At 43.1% G+C, this 23,956-nt stretch overlaps 1 protein-coding gene across 27 annotated transcripts in view; it reads left to right on the top strand.

The window, feature by feature from the left end:
* Nucleotides 1-23,956, top strand: part of ARHGAP26 (Rho GTPase activating protein 26) — a 463,548-nt gene that overhangs the window by 114,309 nt on the left and 325,283 nt on the right. For 26 of the 27 annotated variants that reach the window (XR_004624052.1, XR_004624053.1, XR_004624054.1 and 23 more), the window contains exons 3-6: nt 1,519-1,580; nt 6,520-6,591; nt 12,045-12,146; nt 22,785-22,895. Coding sequence is in view for 15 of the 27 variants with exons in the window: in XM_019795170.2 (XP_019650729.1) it covers nt 1,519-1,580; nt 6,520-6,591; nt 12,045-12,146; nt 22,785-22,895 (347 nt within the window). In the remaining 12 variants the exon portion in view is untranslated. The remainder of the gene's footprint in view (nt 1-1,518; nt 1,581-6,519; nt 6,592-12,044; nt 12,147-22,784; nt 22,896-23,956) is intronic. The other variant, XM_034656197.1, reaches the window with a different exon arrangement.

A 23,956-nucleotide genomic window follows, 5' to 3' on the forward strand; every position in this document is an offset into this window, starting at 1 on the left:
ATCATAACTGCCAATGCCCTTGCTGAGCCTTTTTCCTTTGATAGGAAGCACCTAAGTGTCATAAATGAAGAAGTCCATACCAACAGTGCAGGGGGCAGAGTGAAGTGGGTCAGGGGCCAAGGGGCTATTCTGGGCTGCTCCCCAGAGTTCTGAGAGTTCCGGTCTCATCCTTGGGCCTGTAGGAGGCAGCTTGAAGGTTTGCAGTGGGGTTCTTCTCTCCATTCTCCTGTAGTGTTTTGCTTCTGGCTGTTTTTGTGACTTTTCTTTGCTCTAATCACAGTACTAGAGAACTTAGAGCAAGAACAGAAGAGAGGTGGATGAGGGAAGAATTATAGGCTGTAAACGATAGTTTGTGGGCTGAAATCAGAATACAACCATGTTTTCTTTGGCACTAATTTTTTAAAATTGAATTAACATATAAATTGAATTTGTGTAAAGTTCTGGTTTTCCAGCTCTTTGAAAATTGGAGAATCTGATCAGCTGGCCCCACATTCAGGCCTGGCAGTTGTTGGCTGGAGCTATGTAGCTGCCAGTCCCTTCAGATAGAGGAACTTGGTGTCCAGCTCTCCTCTCCCTGTCTTTAACCAGAGTCTGAGGGTGGGGTTACTGTTCATTATTTTGCTGGGCTGCTTCTGTTTTCACTATTGCCTTCTGTCTCTTATAGGCAATGCTGAGCACAGAGGATTTGCAGTCTCAAGACACCTGTCTCTGGCAGGGTTTAGTCATTGCCCTTGACTCTTCTTTAATTGGACTTCTTGGTTAGCTCCAGGGGTGAGCAAGGATTGAGAAAGTTGTCAAATGCTTATTGAATCCCTGTTGTCACACAGTGTGCCAGGATCTGGGGATGAGGGATGGCAGCTGGGATAGCTGAGAGCAATGAAAACACATCATTGTAGTAACTCCTGGAGCTCTCCAACATTACATGTATGTCCTGAATATCCTCAGGACTATTGCACTTACTGCCTTTGCCTTTGGGGATAATTCTAATGGGGACTGTCCTTGTTTGACCATCATGCTGCAGACTACATTGTGTTAAGTGGCTTAAGGATTCAGGAAGAGGAATCCAAGGAGAAGCCAGAGATGTGGCTTCCATTGCTAACTACACTAGTGTACTTGTGGTTCCAGAGGAAAGGTTAATTTCTGACGCACTCCCACAACCAAGGTTGAAGAGGTCAAATCCTGGGCAGGAAATCCTTCAACTCCTTAGCGGAACTCTACCCCTTTCAGCCTACAGTCTGGAGGCTGGCCAGCACCTCATCAGTCCTGGGTAGTCTCAGGAACAGGCAGGTCTTTGAAGGAAATCCTTTCCCAGCTAGAGTGCCAGGTGAAATTAACCTGCATTCGGGGGTCATCCTGGATGGTTAATGATGAAAAGATAAGGAGAGCCTTGGGAAGCAATTGACTTTAGGATTCTGCATGTGCCAAGGGATTTCAGTCCATAACATAATAACTGTACCTGGAAAGGCTCCCAAAGATCCATTTCTCTGTGTTCCTTTCATGGCACTTTGTCTTTTTCAGCAAGGTCTTTGCAGGAGTTTGCCACTGTCCTCAGGAATCTTGAAGATGAACGGATACGGATGGTGAGTATACCTGGGCTGCTCTTGTTCCCATACAGTGTGGTCATGTCAAGAGACTTGTTGTCAGAACTGGGTTTGAGTCTAGCCTCTACCACTTGAGTGTTTTAAGCTCTTGAGCAAGCCTCATCATCTCATCTTTGCAGGGTTGGAAACATTTCACAAATGTTAGGGGATTACTATGGATAACTTTAGAACCACATTGTTGGCCTCCTAAAGATTCACTGTAAGGTACACCCATAAGGTATGACTTACGGGTAGATCTTTTGAATTAATTAACTTTTGGGGGCCTCCAATTCCCTATGGGCAGAGTGGGAATGAAGGTGTCACACTCTGCTCCCTACTGTCCTCATTTTAGTAAATTTATCCAAGAGCTTCTGAAGGGCAAGGGTCCCTCCTTCACTTTTTGTTCCGAAACGCCTAACCTGGTGCCTGCCCTCTACTATGCACCCAGGAAATGGGCACGTAGTAAATAATGATAATCGTAAGAGGTTCTTCAAAAGGAGGCACTGTGCAAATTCAAGAATCAAATGCTATCTCCAGGTTCTTCAGAGATACCTTCTGTATTCTAATTCTGATGTGGCTCAGCATCAGCAGATGAGGGATCCCGCATCCACAAGTTCTTTTGCATTTTCTCCTTATCACCGAGATACCAAGAAGCCTGATTTGAAATTCCCCTGCTGGCCTCATGCTGATTTGTCCCCAGGAAGGCTTGTCCCTAAGCTAGGGGTGCTACAGAAGCCTAGGAAGAGTCCATCATTGAAGATTTTTCCTCTCTTCCCATGCTAAAACGGATCATTGGAGACTAAGCCTGTTGTCTTAATCTGCTTAGCCTTCCATAGCAAAATACCTTGGTCTGGATGGTTTACACAGAAAATGTTGATTTCTCACAGTTGTGGAGACTGGGTAGTCCAAGATCAAGGAACCAATTGATTTGGTTCCTGGTGAGGACCCCTTTCCTGGCTTGCACATGGCCACCTTTGCTGTGTCCTTAAATGGAAGAGCAAGGGGGCAGAATGGCTCTTCAGTTGTTGCTTAAAAGGACATTAATCCCACTGTGAGGATTGTATCCTGATGACCTAATTACCTTCCAAAGGCTCCATCTCCAGATAGTGTCATGCTGGGGGTATTAAATGATAAAAGGAGGTATATCATATTTTTAAGACTTTATTTGAACAAACACTGGTTCAGATTGGACGGTATCAAACTGGAAATGTTTAGGAAAGCTCTACTGACAGAACTATAGGGGAAAGACTTTTATAGAGAACATATGGAAGTAGCAGGGAAATTACTTGATTGGCTAGCTCAGGCTGTTGCCTTATTTGGGAAAGTCTAGTTATTTCCATTTCTTAACCTTGAGGGATTTATAGCCTTGGGTTTTGGTCGGCTTATGTAGGCTGTGAGAGCATTAAAGCCACCTATGTCTAATGGCCTCCTTATTTAATTAACAGAGGTTAGGGCTTCCCCATATAAATTTTGAGGAGATGTTGCTCAGTCCATAACCTTGACCAAGGCATTATGTATGCACACATTTTAAATTTTAACCCACATGATGACTCTGTGAGGTGGTACGTATATCATCACAATGTCTAGATAAAGATATTGAGGTTTAGAATGGTTGATTAACATGCCCAGGATTACATAGTTAAAAAGTGTCATAGTTGGGATTCAAACCCAAATTTGTGTTAGACAAAAGAATGGGGGAGGTTCTTTAAAATTCCCAACAGAGCAGAAGCTCTCACCTTTTGCCCTGCACAGAGACAGAAATAGTGTCCATTTTCCTTGATTACTCATTTTTGGGTGCTTGGACCAGAAGCAGGAGGCTGGTGGCTGCAGCAGGGTTGGTGGTGGGTGGAGACAGGGGGAAGCTTGTGTGTTTGTGCACGTGCTACTGCCTGAGAAAGGGAAGTAATTCTTTTGAGTCAGATTCTTGGCCAAGTCAGTATTTGTGGGTGGGGGGTGTGGTAAGCAAATCACGCTGAATACTCTGCAGATTGCTATGGCCCGTGGTAAGAGAACAATGACTGGATTATACTCTAAAGCTTGCCTCTGCAATTTTATTATTAATGTCGGTGAACTGAGTTTCTGCTGTGTGCATCTGAGTATCTAGCCATCGCAAGCCCCTTCCCTACCTTCTCATCCTATGACAGCCTCATCAGTTCAGCTCAGCTTTGCAAAGCCGCACCTTTTTGGGAAGCCTCCTCTTACTCCCTGGGGTATTTGGCCATGCTTTGTATTTTCTTAGTATCCAGTTCATGTCTCTTATTCTCCATTTACCACATTGTGTCTAATGGTAATTGCATGTGTCTGTCCTGTAGTAAATATGCATTCTTGAAGGGCATAGAGTGGGCTTCTGTCCCCAGCATCAGTGTAGTCCTTAGAACTGAATGGAAATTACACAGTCCTAGAATCTTAGACCCCGAACAACCTTATTTTTCACATCTGTAGTCTTTCATTGGCCACCTGGGAAAACTGAGGTCTTGTGAATGCAAATAGCAAGCCTTAGAAGGACTGGGAAGGGGTCTTGGGCATCCTGGTTCCCAGGTGAGTAGTTACTGTTTTTGTGTATTAACATCTCCTTAAGGCTAGATTCGCAACCATGGATGTCCTTTGGAACAACTTGGGAAGTTTAAAATATACTGATGCCTGGGATGAAGTACAGAGATTCTGATTTTATTGGTTTAAAGTGTAGCCTGGACATTGGGATTTTTAGAAGCTTCCCAGGTGAGCTTGACATGCGTCTTTGGCTGAGAATCACTGGCTTAGGGGCTCAGCACACCACTGTGATCTTCGGAGACTTACCCTTGATTTGTGGAAGATTTAAACAAGGGAGCCCGTTAAACAACATCAAATAATAATAAAAGTCAAACAAATTAAACATTGCAACCCTCTTGTTAAAATGCTCTCCTCCTAGATAAGTGCTCTCAAAATTGAGAAAAAAAGCAAATGGACATAAATTTGGAGACCTGCCACCTTTTATTCCTCCCATTGCTCAGTTCTTGGCTGTGTCCATCTTTGGCTTCTGGCATTTACTCTGTTGGTTTCATTGTGATGTATATGCATGTGATTTAGAAAAATAATGCTTTGTTGTATCGAGATTCCTGAAATAATTAGTTGAGCGACAAGTGACCAGTGAATGACTTAAAAGGAAAGATTGTAAAATATTTTACTGCCTTAGAATAGACCATAGAATCTTAGAGCTGGAACAATCCAGCCTACTCATTTTGCAGATGAAGAAATTAGAGCCCAGAGAGGTTAAATACTTTGCCTGTGGTCACACAGTTGGCAGCTAGTCAAGAAATAAATCATTCATTCATTTAGTCATTGAAAAATATTCGACTGCTCCTTTTTTTCAGCACTCCACTGTGTTTGGGGGAAAATGGTAGGCAAGTGAACATTTACAAGATGGGGTGTGTGTGTGTGTGTGTGTGTGTGTGTAGTGGTGAATTAGAAAACTTTAGCTGGCTTATATCTTCTGAAGAAAACACTTGGTGAGGTGGTGAGAAGTTTCTTTGGAGTATGCTGGTGATCATGAAAGGCCTTCTTAAAGAGGTGACCTTTAAGCCAAAACCTCAAATAAAGAAATGAGTCGTCCATGAGAGCATCTGGGGACAGAGCATGTGAGGGAATGTCCAAATACAAAAGCCTGGAAATGGGACAAGTTTTGTGTATTTGAGGTGCATGGGGGTGTTGGTATGGTTGGCATATAGGACCTGATGGAATGAGTGGTGGGGGATGAAGTTGAGAGGCAGCCAGTGGTCTGTAGATGTCCCGATCCTAGTCTAGTACTGGTAGGAATACACGAAGTCAGGCTTGGAAGGTTTTCATGCCACCTCATGTCCAAAGGTGTTTCTTGTTTTTAACCTAGACTCAGTGTTGATCTGCCTAAAATATAGCTACTTAAATACAGCTTAGGTGAATGGATATTCACAAGACGTACCTGAAGTCAAAATTTAGATCCTACCCTGTCACCAGTTCCCCTTTGCCTTTACATAGTTGCTTACATTTTTAGAAGTACTCATTTTATTATTTTTAAGATTTTTAATTTATTCATTAGAAAGAGGGTAAGGCTCAAGCATGGGGGAGGGTCAGAGAGAGAGGAGAAGCAGTCGGCGTGCTGAGCAGGGTGCCTGATGGGGGCTCAATCACAGGTCCCTGGGATCATGACCTGAGTTGAAGGCAGACCCATAACCAACTGAGACACCCAGGTGCCCCAGAGATACTAGTTTATTTAATTTTTTAAGGTTTTATTTATTTGAGATAGAAAAAAAAGAAAGAACGACTGGGGGTAGGGGCAGAGGGAGAAGAAGAATAGTCTCTCCACTGAGCAGGGAGCCCAATGTGGTACTGGATCCCAGGACCCTGGGATCATGACTTGAACCAAAGGCAGATGCTTAACCAACTGAGCCACCCAGGCACCCCGAGAGGTCATTTTTAAAGAATCAATCACACACCCAGGCACCCTGCACCCCGAGCCACCCAGGCACCCCGAGAGCTCATTTTTAGAGAATCAGTCACACACAGGAAGAATTCCATGTTTTGAGATGATCAGTTTGATCTGACGTGCTTTCATTTGGGGTATTGTGAACAATTGACACGTGAAATAGTATTGCTTATTCAATTTTTTAATGGAGATTTATTTATTTTAAAGAACTTGAGAGCATGACTAGGGGAGGGGGCAGAGGAAGAGGGAGAGAATCCTCAAGCAGACTCCCCACTGAGTGCAGAGCCCAATGCCATGGGGCTCTATCCCAGGACGCTGAGATCATGACCTGAGCTTAAGTCAAGAGTCAGACACTTAACTGACTAAGCCACCCAGGTGCCCCTCTTATTCAAATTTTAAAGTGAGACATGGGGAGGCATTTTGTGCTAGAACTAGAATTCTTAACTGATATTTTATGTGTACATGTCTGCCCCACTCCCCTGCCCTGTTTTTCCTCACCAGATTGAGAATGCCAGCGAGGTGCTCATCACTCCCTTGGAGAAGTTTCGGAAGGAGCAGATTGGGGCTGCCAAGGTGAGAATTACACCTTTCCTTGGATTTTAGGGCAGCCTTGTTTTTGGATTTTATATAGTGGCTCATCTGTTACTCACAAGTATCTGAGGTAAGACTGAGTGGTCAACCCCAGAGCAGTCATTCTAGTATTTTGTTATCTAATCATTTTGTGCTAGTTCATAGGTCATGCAAAGGTAGAAACCATGCCTCCTCGTGTTAGAGGAGGATTCATCTGTGCTTGGACAAGGTGGAATTGTACTTACTGCAGAAATCCAGGGCCCAGAGCCTAGACCAGCGGGGTTACAAACTGGGCCCTGAGGGCCTGGTGACCCTATTCTGAGCACATTTTTGCTGAGTGAAAATGTGCCCTTTGTTGCCAGATCTTGAAATTTTTCAAGAGAAACTGAAAAGTCAGTTTTCTTTGAAATTTCCTGGTTTAAAAAAAATATTGGCAAATAATTTAAAAATACGTATTCCACATGGTGCATGTTAAAAAGCAGGACGGCTTCAACTTCTGGGTCCAGGTTTGTTACCACTGACCAGGCAGGACTGCAGCTGAAATGTGGCTGACGTGCAGCTGAGATTTCCCTGAAAAGGGTGCAAAGGAAATCTTGTTCATTTTTTTTTAAATAATAATAATTTTTATTATATTATGTTAGTCACCATACATACGTACCTAGTTTTTGATGTAAAGTTCCATGGTTCATTATTTGCGTATATAATCCAGTGCACCATGTTCATTTTTGAAAGATGAATTCTCCAGGGTTCCCCTTGCCCTGTGAGAAATTACTAGGAAACCCTAGCTGGTTTGACTGTTAGTAGGGTGTTAGAGACCACCTGCCAAGAAGGTGTTTGTACTGGGATGAAAGAAAGCAGGATTTTCGAGATTTTCTTCCTCTTTTTTCCGTACTGTGAGTCCTTCAGCTTCAGTCCTTTGCGCCACCTGCAGGGAGTTTTGGGCAACGTCGCTCTGACATGTTTAGATTTTACTCAGTTGTGAAATGGTGTTGAGAGGTAGGTGCCTATACGTGGGGAAAAGGTTAACTGCAGTGTAATGAAGTGGGCTCTCTCTCCCAGCCCCACCTTGCCACCTAAGCACACGTGCTTCTGAAAAAAATATGGTTAGGCTCCGAAAAGGATGATGTGCTGTTCAATGAGGGTTCTTCAGGGGGATGGTTGACTGTAGTTTGAAGGACGGACCATAGCAAAGATTTTTCTTCCAGTTCTATAGCACTTTCTACCAATTTTATACTTTACATTTATGAAGAAATTAGAGCTCATGAGTTTTGTATCAGAGATTAAGGAATGTAAAATGAAAAGGGAGGCTTGTTCTAAGAGTTTGTCCAAGACTTTGAATTTGCCGTGAGTGTCCCTCCCCAAGTTCTCGTGTTTGTAGGCCCAATGAGCAGACCTTCAGTTTAGTGGTCTCAGGACCTGTGCTTCCTACTTGTGGTAACATATGGCGCTGGCTCTGGACATTATGGAGAGCTTAGAGGCAGCAGCAGAGCAGACAGACCTCCTCATCGAGTACTCTTTCCAAGAATCTTTTCTGCCTCCCTGCACGGATGCTCCTCACTCCGGCCTCTTCCCTCAGCCCTGGTTGTGGGCATTCCCACAGTTGCCACAGAGGAGGAGCAGGAGTCTGAGTGGGTTCCTTTTGAGTAATAACAGTGATCGTAATGACAGGAGCAGGTATTCTTCTGGGTGTGGGGTGGGGGTGGGGCTGTAGAGGGTGAGAAGTAGGAGAATAAAAGAATTTGAATAAAATCATCACTCATCAAAACATGTTGCCTTTCACACATACTCCGATCTCTCATTCCTCTTGAAACTGTGATGACGTTGGGGAAGATTTCTTCTCCTTCTTCCTGTGTCATTTCCTTTTTTCACTGTACTTGTTCCTCCCCTCCCCCTACACGCACACATGTATATCCTAGTACTGTCTACATTTAAGAGAAAGCAAAGAAACAAACTCTTCACCAGGCAGTCTAGGCAGCAGGCTAAAGAATACCTAAGAGCCAGCCAGGGCTCTTGAGTGGCCAAGTGGAAGTTTCTGAACCCTGCCTGTGTGGTGCTAAAATTACCCTTCCTCCCCCTCTGGTGCTGCTTTGGTTGCTATAACAACCTGTTGCTACTTGCAAGAAGCAGAAGTTAGTGCTGGGTGTTAAGGAGGACTCCTGGGCATTCTGATGCTAGTGTAGCTGCCCTGCAGTAGGGCGTGACCCTGGAGCTTGGCATAACTGTGACCCTACGTTCAGAATTCTGAATTTAGGGGAATTTGTTTTTCCTCCAGCCGAGGTGCATTTGGAGAGCCAGGCTCTACAGTGAAAGTAAAGGAGAAGTTAGTGGTGAAGAGGGGGCCCTAACCTCACTTGTGCCATTGGCATGTCAACTTGGGGGGTAGCTGAAACTCTCCGTATGTGTTTCCTGATCTGTAGCATGGGGAACAGCGATAATATTTACCTCGCAGAGTTCTTTTGAGGAAGACATGAGTAAACACATATAAAATGCTTAGAACAGTATCTGTCATATAGTCTTTTTATGTTAGCTGTTAGAGTCAATACACAGTTCATTCATTTAAAAAAAAATACGTGAGTGCATGCTCTGTGCCTGGCGCCATGCTACACTCTGGTTTATGGTGGAGGGCAAGTGAAGATGTACTGTGCCCATGGTGTGGCTGGGGAGAATGCCATGAAACAAAAATATGTTAATAAATATAATTTCAAATTGTGGTAAGTGTTATGAAAGCTTACTGTCATGGGACATTGGGCGGTGTTCTCAGTAAGGAGGAAGTATGTTCAGATAATGGACCTCTTGACCATTAACACCGAGATGGCTACCATCATCACTACCGCCATCATCATCATCATTACTGCCATCATCATCATCATCACTGAATTTTATTGTGCATTTTCTGGGTGCTGGGCCCTCTGCTAAGCGCGGTCTGTAGTTAATCTCATTTTATCCTAATAGGCCTCTGAGGGAGGTGGGTGTTTTTATTCTTTGTTGGACACTGTCTGAGCTGAAAGACGAAGGAACCTGAGCAGTTACCTCATGGAGTCCTCTTTAGTTTGTATAGATGAGGGAACACAGTTCTGGAGAGGGGCAGCGATTTGTTTAGAATCTGTCCATGTAGAGTTGGTAATAATTTCTAGAATCCTAATTCTGTCCTTTCTCCATTTAGTGGATTCCCTGGAAGGCAAGCTCCATCTCATACCTGAGTAGAGAATTTAAACTCTCTAACACCACCCTTCCATCTTAAGAACATTTTCTAAATCTTAGTAGAGTTATCCCCAGAGGTCTTGTTGCTGTTTTCCCAGGACAGAAACTGCTTCCCTTTTTCTTTAGCCTGGCTATCCTCTTGAATGTGGAATGTGGCAGCTCAAGTTGCCAGAAAGTCACAGAATGCCGGTGACTCATGTTCACTGGCCTTTTCTCACCTCTGGCCAGCTGAGCTGTTCCATCACAGGGTTCTTCTTGGGGCTTGCTGACAGGCTGCTAGAGTGGATCTGTGAGCATGAAGTGGAGTTAGAGCCCTAGCTCAAAGTTGTTGGTCTCTGTACAGGAAAGAGTTGCTTGAGTCAAGTGTCTAGCCTGTACCTTTCCTCAAATTTGAAGGAGTAATGTCTCCTCAGGCTTTTTCCTCACTTGGTGTACTGCATGTTGAGTTGTTCCTGTATAAGCAGTCTTTCAAGCAAAATTCAGATTTGTGGAAATGGATACATGTCAGCTAAAAAGGGTATGTGATGATTCCACCCACTTTGAGACGCTTAGAATCTTGCTCTTGAGCAGATAAATGGAGTTCTGATGTGGCAGGAGATTGTCAGGGCTTCAGGTCAGTTTAAGCCCAGAGCATTTGTACTTCTCTTGTGCTCTAGAAGGGTCCGCTCTGTCCCTCACATGATTAGCAGGTCTTAGCTCACACTCCCTCCCCAGTGAGGCCTCCCTTGAGCACCCTATCTGTGGAATGTCTGACAGCACCTTATTTCCTTCATAGCGCTTACAGCTTTCTATAATTATTTATTTGTTTCCTGGTTAATTGTGTCTGTCCTACTAGAACATCCTCACCATGAGGCTTGGGACCACTTCTGCCTTGTCCAGTGGCCAAAGGAGCCTGATACAGAGTGGTTACTTGTTACATCTTTGTGAAATGAATGAAGATGTCTCTGAGCTTCCTTATCTGGCTGCAAAATTTTTTTCTCCTCTTAGAGGCCTTGGAGTTGCAGAAAATAGTTCCGGTGGGTTCCACCTGAAGCAAGACTAAGACTGATGGGCTCACCTAGTGAAATTGGCCATGTTCATTAGGCCACTGGCCACTGTCTTCCAGCCCCCTTGCTTGCCATCCCCACTAGAAAGTGGATGGAAAAGAGAGGACTGCCCGTGAAAACACACATTCAAGTGTGGTTGAGAGGTGGGCTTTGGAGGCAGCCTGCCCAGCCTCAGATCCCAGCTCTGTCACTCTCTATGACTTTTTTTTACAAGTTAACTTCCCTAGATCTAAGTGTTCTTATCTGTAAAATGGGAGATAAAAGTAGAATCACAATGACTCAGTGACTTGGTGGGAAAGCAGGGATTATCAAGTGTATTATGATATTTATATTATTTTTCACTTTGAGAGCTAGTAATGTAGGATCATAAAAATTTCCCAAACGTGGGAAGGAAATCACCCCTTATCCCATTTCCTTAACTTGATTATTCTCATTTATTTTTCCATGTAATCTTTGTCTATAGGTAGCTACACTCTATGTAGGATGCACCAAGTTTGTATCATATTAATACTTCACATTACATTTTGAGCAACTTGCCATATGACTACCTAACCTTCCTAGTTAAATTAGATGTCCCACCCTTTAATTATCTCAAACTATCTTTGGGCAGTGATGTTGCTTTGGCTTTTTTTTTGTTTGTTAGTAAAAATGATGCTTTTGTGAATATATTTGTCTTCTTTGTTTTCTTTTGAATCTTTATTCATTTTAAAGACCCACACGTTACTCTTGTGCCCAGGGATAGTAGGTCTATATAAGTACTTTTTGACCACTGTTAAAGCTGGGTCTGTTCTTATTCTAGACTTGCCCCACTTAAGCTTTAAGTAGATCTTAGTGTTTTGGAATTAGGTTCATAGGTAACTTTGCTCCATTCTTTGTCCTCGAACATCCTTGGAGTTAGAAACTAGAAATTTTTGTTTCACAATTGAGGTTCTCAGAAGGTGGAGTCCTGGCTTTGCCACTATTAAATACTGGTATTTACCTTGTTTCTGGCATTGTATTGGTTCCTTATGATAGACACGCAAAACCATTGATCTGTTGTTGGGGGGGTGGTGGCTTGATTTAACGCACATTATTTGACGAGTAGGACAGCTGCATTGTCTGGGTCTGAGGGAATGGTGAACCTATGAAATTGATCAGGCAGAGGTCTTGACAAGATTGCTTTTATTCCTGCAACATTTTACTCTTTTTCTCCTCTCCTCTTTTTGCCAGGAAGCCAAAAAGAAGTATGACAAAGAGACAGAAAAGTATTGTGGCATCTTAGAAAAACACTTAAATTTGTCTTCCAAGAAGAAAGAATCTCAGCTTCAGGAGGTAAGAAAGTTCACTAGTATCCTGAATAAGGTGTTCAAGTTCTCTGTGGTGCTGGGGATGCGTGTTGGTTCCTCTTTGCCAGAAAATCCTAGGGTTTGAAGAGACCTCACAGAGCAGGAGCTTGACCCTGATCCCTCATCAGATGCTTGTATCTTCCTGCCCATAGCACCCCTTTTCTGGCTGTCCAACCTACCAATGGGGTACGGGCATGTACTGCTGATCAAGCTCAAGTACCTCCTTGTTGGGCAGCCCTAGTCACTAAAATGTGCTTCTTCCTTTCAGACTGAAATCTGGTTTCCTGTTTCTCTCACCCTTTACCTTGATTCTGCACTTACTGCCTTACTTTTTGACTTCCTGCCTTATATCAGTGATTTGAAACATTAGCATCTGAAACGATTTGGTCATCCTTCTTTATTGTTATTACTGTTATTATTATTTTTAGAAGATTTTTATTTTTTTATTAGAGAGAGAGCAGGAGCTGGGGAGGTAGGGGCAGAGGGAGAAGCTGAGCAGGGATCCTGACTTGGGACTCAATCCCAGGACACTGGGATCATGACCTGAGCTGAAGGCAGATGCTTAACCGACTGAGCCACCTAGGCACCCCTGTTTTTATTTTTTAAAAATTATTTCATGCTATCCAGAGCAATCTATACTTTCAACACCATCAGGATCAAAACACCAATGCCATTTTTCAAAGTGCTGGAACAAACAATCCTAAAATTCATGTGGAACCAGAAAAGACCCCGAATCACCAAGGAAATGTTGAAGAAGAAAAACAAAGCTGGCAGCATCACGTTGCCTGATTTCAAGCTATATTACAAAGCTATGATCTCCAAGACAGCATGGCACTGGCACAAAAACAGACACATAGATCAGTGGAACAGAATTGAGAGCCCAGATATGGACCCTCAACTCTATGGTCAACTAATATTCGACAAAGCAGGAAAAACATCCAATGGAAAAAAGACAGTCTCTTCAATAAATGGGGCTGGGAAAATTGGACAGCTATATACAGAAGAACGAAACTCAACGAAACTCATTCTCTCACACCATACACAAAGATAAACTCCAAATGGATGAAAGACCTCGATGTGAGACAGGAGTCCATCAAAATCATAGAGCAGAACATAGGCAGTAACCTCTTTGACATCGGCCACAGCAACTTCTTTCATGACACATCTCCAAAGGCAAGGGAAACAAAAGCGAAAATGAACTTTTGGGACTATATCAAGATAAAAAGCTTCTGCACAGCAAAGGAAACAGTCAGCAAAGCAAAGAGGCAACCCATGGAATGGTGGAAGATATTTGCAAGTGGCACTACAGATGAAGGGCTGGTATCCAAGATCTATAAAGAACTTCTCAAACTAAACACCCAAAAAACAAATAAGTCAAAAAATGGGCAGAAGATATGAACAGACACTTTTCCAATGAAGACATACAAATGGCTAACAGACATATGAAGAAAGGTTCAACATCATTAGCCATCAGGGAAATTCAAATCAAAACCACATTGAGATACCACCTTACACCAGTTAGAGTAGCAAAAATTGACAAGGCAAGAAACAACGAATGTTGGAGAGGATGTGGAGAAAGGGGATCCCTCTTACATTGTTGGTGGGAATGCAAGTTGCTACAGCCACTTCGGAAAACAGTGTGGAAGTTCCTCAAAAAGTTAAAAATAGAGCTAACCTATGACCCAGCAATTGCACTACTGGGTATTTACCCCAAAGATACAGACGTAGTGAAAAGAAGGGCCATATGCACCCCAATGTTCATAGCAGCATTGCCCACAATAGCCAAACTGTGGAAGGAGCTGAGATGCCCTTCAACAGATGAATGGATAAGATGTGGTCCATATATACAATGGAATATTACTCAGCCATCAGAAAGGATGAATACCTACCATTTGCATCAACAGGGATGGAACTGGAAAATATTATGCTAAATGAAATAAGTCAGGCAGAGAAAGACAATTATCATATGGTTTCACTTACTTGTGGAACATAAGGAATAGCAGGGAGGACATTAGGAAGGAAGGGAAAAATGAAGGGGGGAATCAGAAGGGGAGACGAACCATGAGAGACTATGGACTCTGGGAAACAAACTGAGGGTTTTAGAGGGGAGGAGGGTGGGAGGATGGGTCAGCCCAGTGATGGGTATAAATGAGGGCATGTATTGCATGGAGCATTGGGTGTTATATGCAAACAATGAATCATGGAACACTACATCAAAAACTAACGATGTACTGTATGGTAACCCACATAACATAAATAAATAAATAAAATAATTTCAACCAAAAAAACCCAACAAAAAACACAAACCTACTTCAACTAGTACTTGACATCAGTCTTTCTTTCTTTCTTCCTTCCTTTTTTTTTTCTTTAAGCAGAATTTGTCATTCATATGTTTTATGGTTTGGTAACCTTGTGTCAGAAAAGGTATATTATCTGACTTATCCTGAGCCTTTCTGGATTGACAGGAAGAGTAGTTCACTTGGAAAAATAAGTTAGCATTGCAGCCATGTATCTCTGATCATTTTCGTTTAGCTCGTGGAGATTTGCATGGTGAGGGTGTTGTTTCTGGGAGACAGAGCCATTTCCTAGTGGAACTCCAAAGTTGACTACATGAATGTTGTTTTACTCTTAACAATTTGCTTGACCTTTCTCAGGTATATGCTAAAGAGAGGCTGTGACTTCCACGCTCGTCCTCATTCTTTTTTTTTTTTTTTAAGTTTTTATTTAAATTCCAGTATAGTTAACATACAGTGTAATACTAGTTTCAGGTGTACAATGTAGTGATTCAGCACTTCTTTACATCACCCAGTGCTCATCAGGACAAGTGCACTCCTTAATCCCCATCACCTATTTACCCACCATCCTTCCACTTACCTCCCCTCTGATAATGACTAGTGTGTTCTCTTTAATAAAGAGTCTGTTTCTTGGTTTGTCTCTCTCTCTCTCTTTTTGTTTGCTCATTGGTTCTGTTTCTTAAATACCACATGAGTGGAATCATATATTCATTTTTCTCTGGATGACTTATTTCACTTAGCATATATGCTGTCTAGCTCCATCCATGTTGCTACAAATGGCAAGATTTCTTGTTTTAAAATAATGCCTGAGTAATAATCCATTGTATTATATACCGCATCTTCTTTATCTGTTATTAGTCAGTGGACACTTGTCAAGCTAGCCCTCATTCTTGAATTTACTTTGTTTTTGAGAAAGTACCGTGCAATACTTCTAGCAGGTGAAAGTTACTCTGAAGATCCTGTGGTTGAAGGTTGAACAATGAAGATACCTCAGGAGATGGTGGAGTTGAGTCTCCTGCCAACCAGGATTTGTTACCCTTGCTCAGTTAGGAATGCCTGGTTCTCAGAACCCTCTGTTTTTATATGGGTATTTAAACCAGCTGCGTAAGTGACAAAGAGGGCCCAATAGCAACTCCTGCAACAAGTGTTTGTGGTGGGCTTTGCAGACCAATTCTTGGCCAACACCCAACAGCAACTGAGCACTTGGTGTGAACTCTGCAAAGTAGAAAACACTAACCTATCTTTGAAGATCTTGTGCCTGGCCTAGGGAAAAAGCAGCAAACACATAGCGAGGTGATTCTTGAAGATACCACATCTATTCAGGTAAATCATCTCAGATGTGCTTGAGAAGGCTAAAGAAACCTATTTTCAGTGGATAGTATAGAAAGTACTAAATTCATTGAATGGCATCCCAGCTGTGCATGGGGTATGAGCACTGGAAGATGCCCAAGAATATGTGAATATCCTTGCTAAGTGTGTATATCCATTCAGGATCTGTCCTGATGCCCTCACTTTTTAGTTACCCTTCTTTGAGTGTCATTTGGCATTTAGGGTTTGGAAACTACATTTAAGGAAAGTCTTTTTGGCTGCAACTCAGAATGACCAGAGCTGGCCAGCTCTATAGTTTCTGAATAGTTAACAGGAGTCAGGGTCTTTAAGAGTTTAGCAACCATGTGATTGTTCTAGCACCTATTGGTGTTGGGAGGCCCATAGTACAGTTAGTCTGTAGGCATGGCCTTCCCCAGAGTGAGGATGCTTCTCTGATCTCTTCCCCCTGTTCCTGGATACTGCTGACATGGTCTGGGATGAGTCTAACATACTCTTTTAAGACCATGCCAATATCCTTTCCTCCTGAGATAGCCCGGTGTCAGGACCAGAGCAGTGGGTGGCAAAGAGATATCTTACGTAGGGCCTGCTATGCCGTATATTCACTGTGTGACCTGGGGCAAGTGCTCATCTCTCTGAGTTTTTAGTCCCATTTTTTGTAAAATACAAAATACCTATTCTGTCTACTTCATGTGTGAGAGGGCAAATTATGGCTGCTAAACAAATATGAAGTATTAATCCCAAGACTGTTCCCTGTTCCCAAATTGGATGATACTCTCTTCCTCACTGACTTACTATGTTTAGGTTACTAATATAGATGACCACAGACTAGGTAGCTTATAGAGACAAATTTAACTCTCACAGTTCTAGAGGTTAGGAAGGCCAATGTTAAGATTTAGTGTCTGGTGAGAGCTTGCCTCCTGCTTCGTAGATGGTTGTCTTCTTCCTGTAGTCTCACGTGGTGGAAGGGCTAAGGGAGCTCCCTGGGTGCTCTTCTGTAAGGCCGCTCATCCCATTCATGAAGACTCCACCGTCATGACTTGATCGCCCCCAAGTGAGGCCCCATCTCCAAGTGCGGTCACGTTGGGGGTTAGGTTTCAAAATATGAATGTTGTCAGGGGCACAAACATTCAGTCCATGACACTGACTTGGCCAGTTATTCATATTAGTGGGCATTTCTTCATTATGTTCTTTTGTTACACTATGTTGTGTGTGCTTGTCTTTGACCCAGTCATACTTTTTTTTTTTTTAATTTTATTTTATTATATTGTGTTAATCACCATACAGTACATCCCCAGATTCCGATGTAAAGTTTGATGCTTCATTAGTTGCGTATAACACCCAGTGCACCATGCAATACGTGCCCTCCCTACTACCCATCACCAGGCTATCCCCTTCCCCCACCCCCTCCCCTCTGAAGTCCTCAGTTTGCCTCTCACAGTCCATAGTCTCTCATGTTTCATTCCCCCCTCTGATTACCCCCCTTTTCTTTATCCCTTTCTTCCCCTACCGATCCTCCTAGTTCTTATGTTCCATAGATGAGAGAAATCATATGATAATTGTCTTTCTCTGCTTGACTTATTTCACTTAGCATTATCTCCTCCAGTGCCGTCCATGTTGCAGCAAATGTTGAGAATTCGTTCTTTCTGATAGCTGAGTAATATTCCATTGTATATATGGACCACAGCTTCTTAATCCAGTCATCTGTTGAAGGGCATCTCGGCTCCTTCCATGATTTGGCTATTGTGGACAATGCAGCTATGAACATTGGGGTGCATATGGCCCTTCTCTTTACTACGTCTGTATCTTTGGGGTAAACACCCAGTAGTGCAATGGCTGGGTCATAGGGTAGTTCAATTTTTAACTTTTTAAGGGACCTCCACACTGTTTTCCAGAGTGGCTGTACCAACTTGCATTCCCACCAACAATGTAGGAGGGATCCCCTTTCTCCACATCCTCTCCAACAATTGTTGTTTCTTGCCTTGTCTATCTTTGCCATTCTAACTGGCGTAAGGTGGTATCTCAGTGTGGTTTTGATTTGAATTTCCCTGATGGCTAATGATTTTGAACATTTTTTCATGTGTCTGTTAGCCATTTGTATGTCTTCATTGGAAAAGTGTCTGTTCATATCTTCTGCCCATTTTATGATTTGTTTATTTGTTTCTCGTGTATTGAGTTTGAGAAGTTCTTTGTAGATCTTTGGATACCAGTCCTTTATCTGTGGTGTCCTTTGCAAATATATTCTCCCATTCTGTGGGCTGTCTCTTAGTTTTTTTTCCAGTCATACTTTCTAAGTACTTTGTAGGCCAAGGAGCGGGCTGCAAGTCTTTCTTTCAGAAAGGTCTGGTTCTGTTCTCAAGCCTTGCTTTTTAGTGTGTGAGCTGAATTAAACTGATAAAAATCTTATGACAACAAAAATGATAGAATGCTTTTACTGACAACCACAATAATAGCAAATATTTACAGAATGCTTATTTTTGCACTGGGTATTATGTTAGGCACTTTACTTGGAATCTTCTCAAATCCTACTACCCCTGTGAGGTACACCTGTGTTCCCTCTGTTTTACATATGAGAATACTGAGGCTCGAAGATGTTAAACAGCCTGTGCACAGCTTGTCAGTGAGGTTATACACACTGGCTCCTGACCCTGGAGCTCTTTTCTCTTACCTCACTGTGCTCTTCTCCTTGCCTCTCTTCTCTTGGGAGGGTGGGGTGTTGATGGGCTGCCTGTAAGTCATTGTTATTCAATGCACGTGTCATGAAAATAGAATTGGCTGGAAAGAGGGACCTTGGTAATCTTCTGGTTGAACCTCCTGGAAACATATTTGAAGGAACTGCGTTCCTTGCAGAGGTAGATTTGTTCAAAGTCTTCCAGCTATTTAGTGATGATTTTCTTCACATTTATTAAAAAATCAACTTAGGAACATGACTAAAGACGTAGAGCGCTTTTAATGAAATCTACTTTCTTGGGTTATCCAGAATTCTTCCCTGATTGCAGGGCTTGAAACTGAATACTTTTAACTTCTAGCCCATCCCCACATCCTGGTGGGTAAAATCATGGCGCAGTCATGTGGAATGACACTGCCATCTAGTGGATGATTCTTTTTTAAATAACTTTTTCAAGGGCTAAGAAGCTTCAAAGACAATATTCACTTAACAAATATTCACTGCAAGCTTCTGTGAGTCTATTCAGGTGTTGAGCGAATTGTGGAGAGTGAAATGAATGATTGGCTTTCCTGGAACTTAAAATTGAGGACAATGTCTCTTTTCCAAGAAGCATAGAATGGTTGGTGCATCTCAGACAAGCTGGTAGATTCACTGGTTCTCAGTAACAAGCAGAGAAACGATTTTGAGTGGCCTCCTAGGTGGGCTGGACTCTTGGCCAGTGAGTCCATTGCAGGATGGGGGTCTAAGGATGTGATGAACTCTGTGACCCAGATGAGCAGGGCCGTTAGCGGGAGAAACATACCATTCCACTTGGATTTCTTTTTCCCTTTCCTTCGGAAATGCATTGATTTAGGCATTGGTTCTGAGAACTGGATCACTATTGGCCACGTAGAGATCAATTCATTCATTTCTCAAACTTCTCTTGAATACTTACTATGGGCTAGGCACCGTTCTGGAAGCTGGGATAGTAAAGTAGAAAAATGAGACAAAGTCTTTGCTCTCATTGACATTATATTGCTGTAGGCAAAATGCAAGAAGAGAAAAGCATGGAAAAGAATTTTACATAGTGATAAGGAAATAAATTGGGAGATAGGTTACCCCAGGGAGTCTTTATTTTATGTACAGTAATGTGGTAAATGAAGTCTTCTCTAAAGAGGCTAACATTTGAATGGAAACCAGAAGAATGAGAAGGACCACCAAGAGAAAAGCTAGGACAGTGTTCTTTAAATAGTGGATATGTTGGCTTGCCTGACTGGCTCGTTGGTAGAGTGTGTGACCCTTGAACTCAAGGTTGTGAGTTCGAGGCCCACGCTGGGTGTAGAGATTACTTAAAAAATAAAGTGTTTTTTTTTTTTTTTAATTTGTGTGTGTGTCATAAAAATCTGAATTACTGGGTCATGAAATACAGTAGAGAAGACTAGAACAGAAAAAGTCTGTAAAGGCATGTTTTTTTCAGGTCATAATGTATAAGGTGTTTCTCAGTGTGTCTTAAAGTTTAAAAAAATTGAATATTTATCAAGAAGAGTTTTATCAGCAGAAGGAATACCCAAGTGCAAAGATTGCATGGCAGGAAAGCATTTGGAGTGTTACAGGACAGGGAGTCTATCAGGGAGGCTGGAGCACAGTGAGAGTGCTTTGGGTGGAGGATGGGAAGAGGGACAAGTGGGCAGGTCACACGGGGTCTTGTAGACCATGGTGGAGGCCAGAGAAAGGCTTTGAGAGGGTTGTGAAAGCTCTGGTTCAAATTTTAAGAAAACTGTTCTGATTGCTGGGTGCAGACTGGATTGGGGTTGGGGAGAGAAAGCAAGCAGGGAGACCAGTTAGGAAAGGAGTATAATCACCCAGAGATGCACGGCTGACTTAGGGGAGGAGCTGGGATTGAAGCCCATCTGCTCTGAGGTGCCTGGTGGTAGTGACAACAAATGTGCACACAGCACTTTTTGGTATTCGGATTGCTCATATCCTTTATTTAGCTCATTTTCTCTTGAAAGTAGCTCGCTGCAGAGCAAGGGCAGATACCGTCTCCACCCTCCAGATGTGGGAAAGAGACCCAGAGAGGATAAGTGACTTGAACAGGTCTCTCTAGCTAGAGAATGCTAGAAGTGCAAGTCCACGCCTGGTGTTTGCTGTTAGCTCTCTGACTGATGGTGAGCTCTGCTGTTTGTCTCAGAGGAGTTTCTTCCATTGCTGCCTAACTGCAGGAGCCACTGCATATTTCCAGAATGACTCTTTCTTCAGTTGCAGTGTCAGTTGGCAATCCGGAGCAGGGAGGATGTTTGAGGTGTGTGGGTGGTCAGGGGAAGTAGATGCATCCCTGGTGTCAGTGTATTGGATTTGCAGTATGAGGAAATTAAAGGCTGCAGGAACATACGGGGCTTAGCTGGCAGGAGCCCAGGAGGAAGGGATGTCAGCCCAGTGGTCTGAATGGCCACACCTGAGGAGGGGGGTGCAGCACTTTGCGAAACTGTGTCTCCAAATTAAGATCTCTCAGTCCTTGGTGCCAGCTTTTTCTGCTTGGAGGCTTAGAAAATATCCCCAGGCCTAGCCCTTCATTTTGCTTTTGTTCAGCACTTACTCAGCAGACCAGCTTCTGTGTGTTAATATGTTGACCTGGGAGGAAGTTGCTCACAGGAGAGTTGAATGGGCTATTTGTACTCTCCCAGAGTTTGCAATTTTCTGTTTATTTACATGATTACCTAGGATCTGTTTTCTTCATGATGCTGTGAGCTCCATGAAGGAAGTCTCTCTTTTTTCATAATGGTTTGAATGAATGACAAATCATGATGATTTGCCAAGTCCTTTAGATAGAAAGATAGCAGTGCCATATTTGGTGTAATGGCAGCTGTCTGTCCCAAGTTTCTTCTGCAGGGATCTTGACAAGGGAGCACAGGAAGACATGTTTCTTTGGGGGCTTTGCTTGTCTTTGTGAGGTATGTTGTAGGACGGTTTCTGACCCTTTCATTTATAAAGAAAGCAGAGTTGTGTTTCCTACTAGCAGGAGATTCGTTTCTATTAAAAAATACTAGGGTGGCTCAGTCGGTTAAGCATCTGCCTCCGGCTCAGGTCACACGATCCTGGGATCCTGGGATGGAGCCCCGGGTTGGAGCCCTGCTGAGCAGGGAGCCTGCTTCTTCCTCTCACTTCCCCCATTCCCGGCTTGTGCTCTCTCTAATAAATAAAATTGTTTAAAAAATAGTAATTTTTTTGTCATTGAAATGTGAATTCAGTGTAATTATCTGCTTTGGAAGATTGAGGCGATGCAGTGATGCTACAGAAAGCCTTTGAGCTTTATCGTGATAGTTGAGGTACTTTGCAGCATAGCGTGTTGCTTCCCCCCCCCCCAACACACACACACACACACTCTCTCTCTCACACACGCTCATTTTCTTCTCTGGCAGCTACGTCCCACATCAGTGGCTTAATTGTACTCACGTGGGCCTTTTCAGGCGTCCCCTCTCCCACATCTGCAAAGGGGGAGGACTGAGGCTAGGATGGAGTAGTGTAATTACTCTGCGGGGTAAACGGACAGTTTGCTCTTTGACAACAAAGAAAGGATGGGAAACTCATGTGGAAATGGCCTTTTCTGAGGTCCCCTGCCCTCTAACAATTGGTTTGGTTCTTTCCTAATGGGATGGAGATATCCCTGCAGGTTTGTTTTTTTTTCTCCTTCAAGATTTGTCTCCCATGGATCCCAGCTCTGCCCCAGCGTGTGGGGAGGCAGTACAGACTACTAGTTTAAAGATGATTGAGGCTCAGGGCATCTGGGTGGTGCAGTCAGTTAAGAATCTGACTCTTGGTTTCGGCCCAGGTCCTGATCTCAGGGTTGTGTGATTGAGTCCCGCATCAGGTGCCATGTGGAGTCTGCTTATAGTTTCTCTCTCGTCCCCCCTCCCCCGCCATGCACTCACTCTTTTTCTCTTTCTCAAACAAATAAGTACTTGTCTAAAAAAAAGGTGATCAAGGGTGTTGGAGGGAGATCCGTAAGTACAGGAATCCTAACTCTGCCATGTACCAGCTGCTTCAGGTTCCCTAATGTTAGCAGGTTTCATTTTCCTCCTGTAAATTAGAGGTAATGAGAATATCTTCTTTTTAGGAAAGGAATGAGGATTAAATAATTACAGTTAATGAGCAAGTAACATAATGTATGTACACCTGAGGGCATGGTGCCTGACACAAAGTTAAGTGCCCGGCTGGCCATTGTCATTATTCTTATGTCTATTTCATGCTGTTTGCATTGTTTTTAGAAACCATCTCTGGAGATTTTTCTGGCCTGCTTGCTGAATGCTCTCCTTGGGTAGTGACCGATTTTTTCTCTTAAATTCTGTCTTGTTTGTAGGCAGACAGCCAAGTGGACTTGGTCCGGCAACATTTCTATGAAGTATCGCTGGAGTATGTCTTCAAGGTGCAGGAAGTCCAAGAGAGAAAGATGTTTGAGTTCGTGGAGCCTGTAAGTAGATGCTCAGGGTTTGTTTCATGGTGTACCCACACTTTGATCCCCAGCCCTCATTTCACTGCCTAGATTATAAAATGTTCTAAGTTGCTGATGAAGAGGTTGACCAGCCCTGGTGCTGTGCCTTCTGCTAAGTAGCAGGGCTCTGTCAATCTGGGTGACCCTGGATTGTTCCCAGTGGCCATTCCTGTGCAACCTGAGCAGTAGTGATTGTGCATTCAGGGGTAGTTGCTTCCTCAGGCCCCTTATGTTCTGCTAATTGGTGTCTAGGTGGAAGGAGGGCAGGAGCAGGGGTTTTCATCTTGCCCAACAGTAGTGATTATACCTTAACTTTTCATCCTCCCACTCCCTTCCTTTCTTCCCCAAATAATCCAAACGTAGTAGTTGCCCAAGGATAAAGGGGAATGTACATGCTACCTTTCTCTTTTTGTCTGCTCAGCTCAAAGCCCCTCTGCACTCCTTCCATGCATTAAAAGGTGCTGTATAAAGTGATTTCTCACTATAGTTTGTTGTAACTGGGGAGCCAGGAAATTGTGCTTAGTGAGCCCTAATGGGATTTGGACTTGGTCACTGTGTCCTAGTTGGTACAAAAGGTTGTCATGTGGAAACAAGTCTGGCTTCACTTGAGGCCACCTTAGCACCGTTGTGGCCTGGTGCAGTGGTGGCACTGCCCTACCCCGCTGTGGCATTCCGAATGCACATGACCAGGATGTCCAGGAAACACTAAAAGAGCATGTAAAAGTCGATTTAAAAGTCTTGCAGACCTTGGATTCTTCGTTAAAAATGCTGGCTGTGATTGAGATCCCAGCCTGGGGTCTCTGTAGAAACAAGATTCTTACCTATCTAGATTTAAGAAAGTGATTTTCTTAAGCAAGCAAGAACAAAACTGTAAGAACCTGAGAGAAAATAGCCACTCTTTTTAGTAAAGAGTGTTCTGTGCTCCATTTCTAATTTATAAACTTCTGGGATGCTTTTTAGGCATGTAGACTTGCTAATAGTTTTATCAGAATCCAGTTGGCTTTGGAATCTGATGCTTACATTTTTTACTATACCAGAAC

Source organism: Ailuropoda melanoleuca, chromosome 3 (assembly GCF_002007445.2).
Source record: "Ailuropoda melanoleuca isolate Jingjing chromosome 3, ASM200744v2, whole genome shotgun sequence".
NCBI lineage: Eukaryota > Metazoa > Chordata > Mammalia > Carnivora > Ursidae > Ailuropoda > Ailuropoda melanoleuca.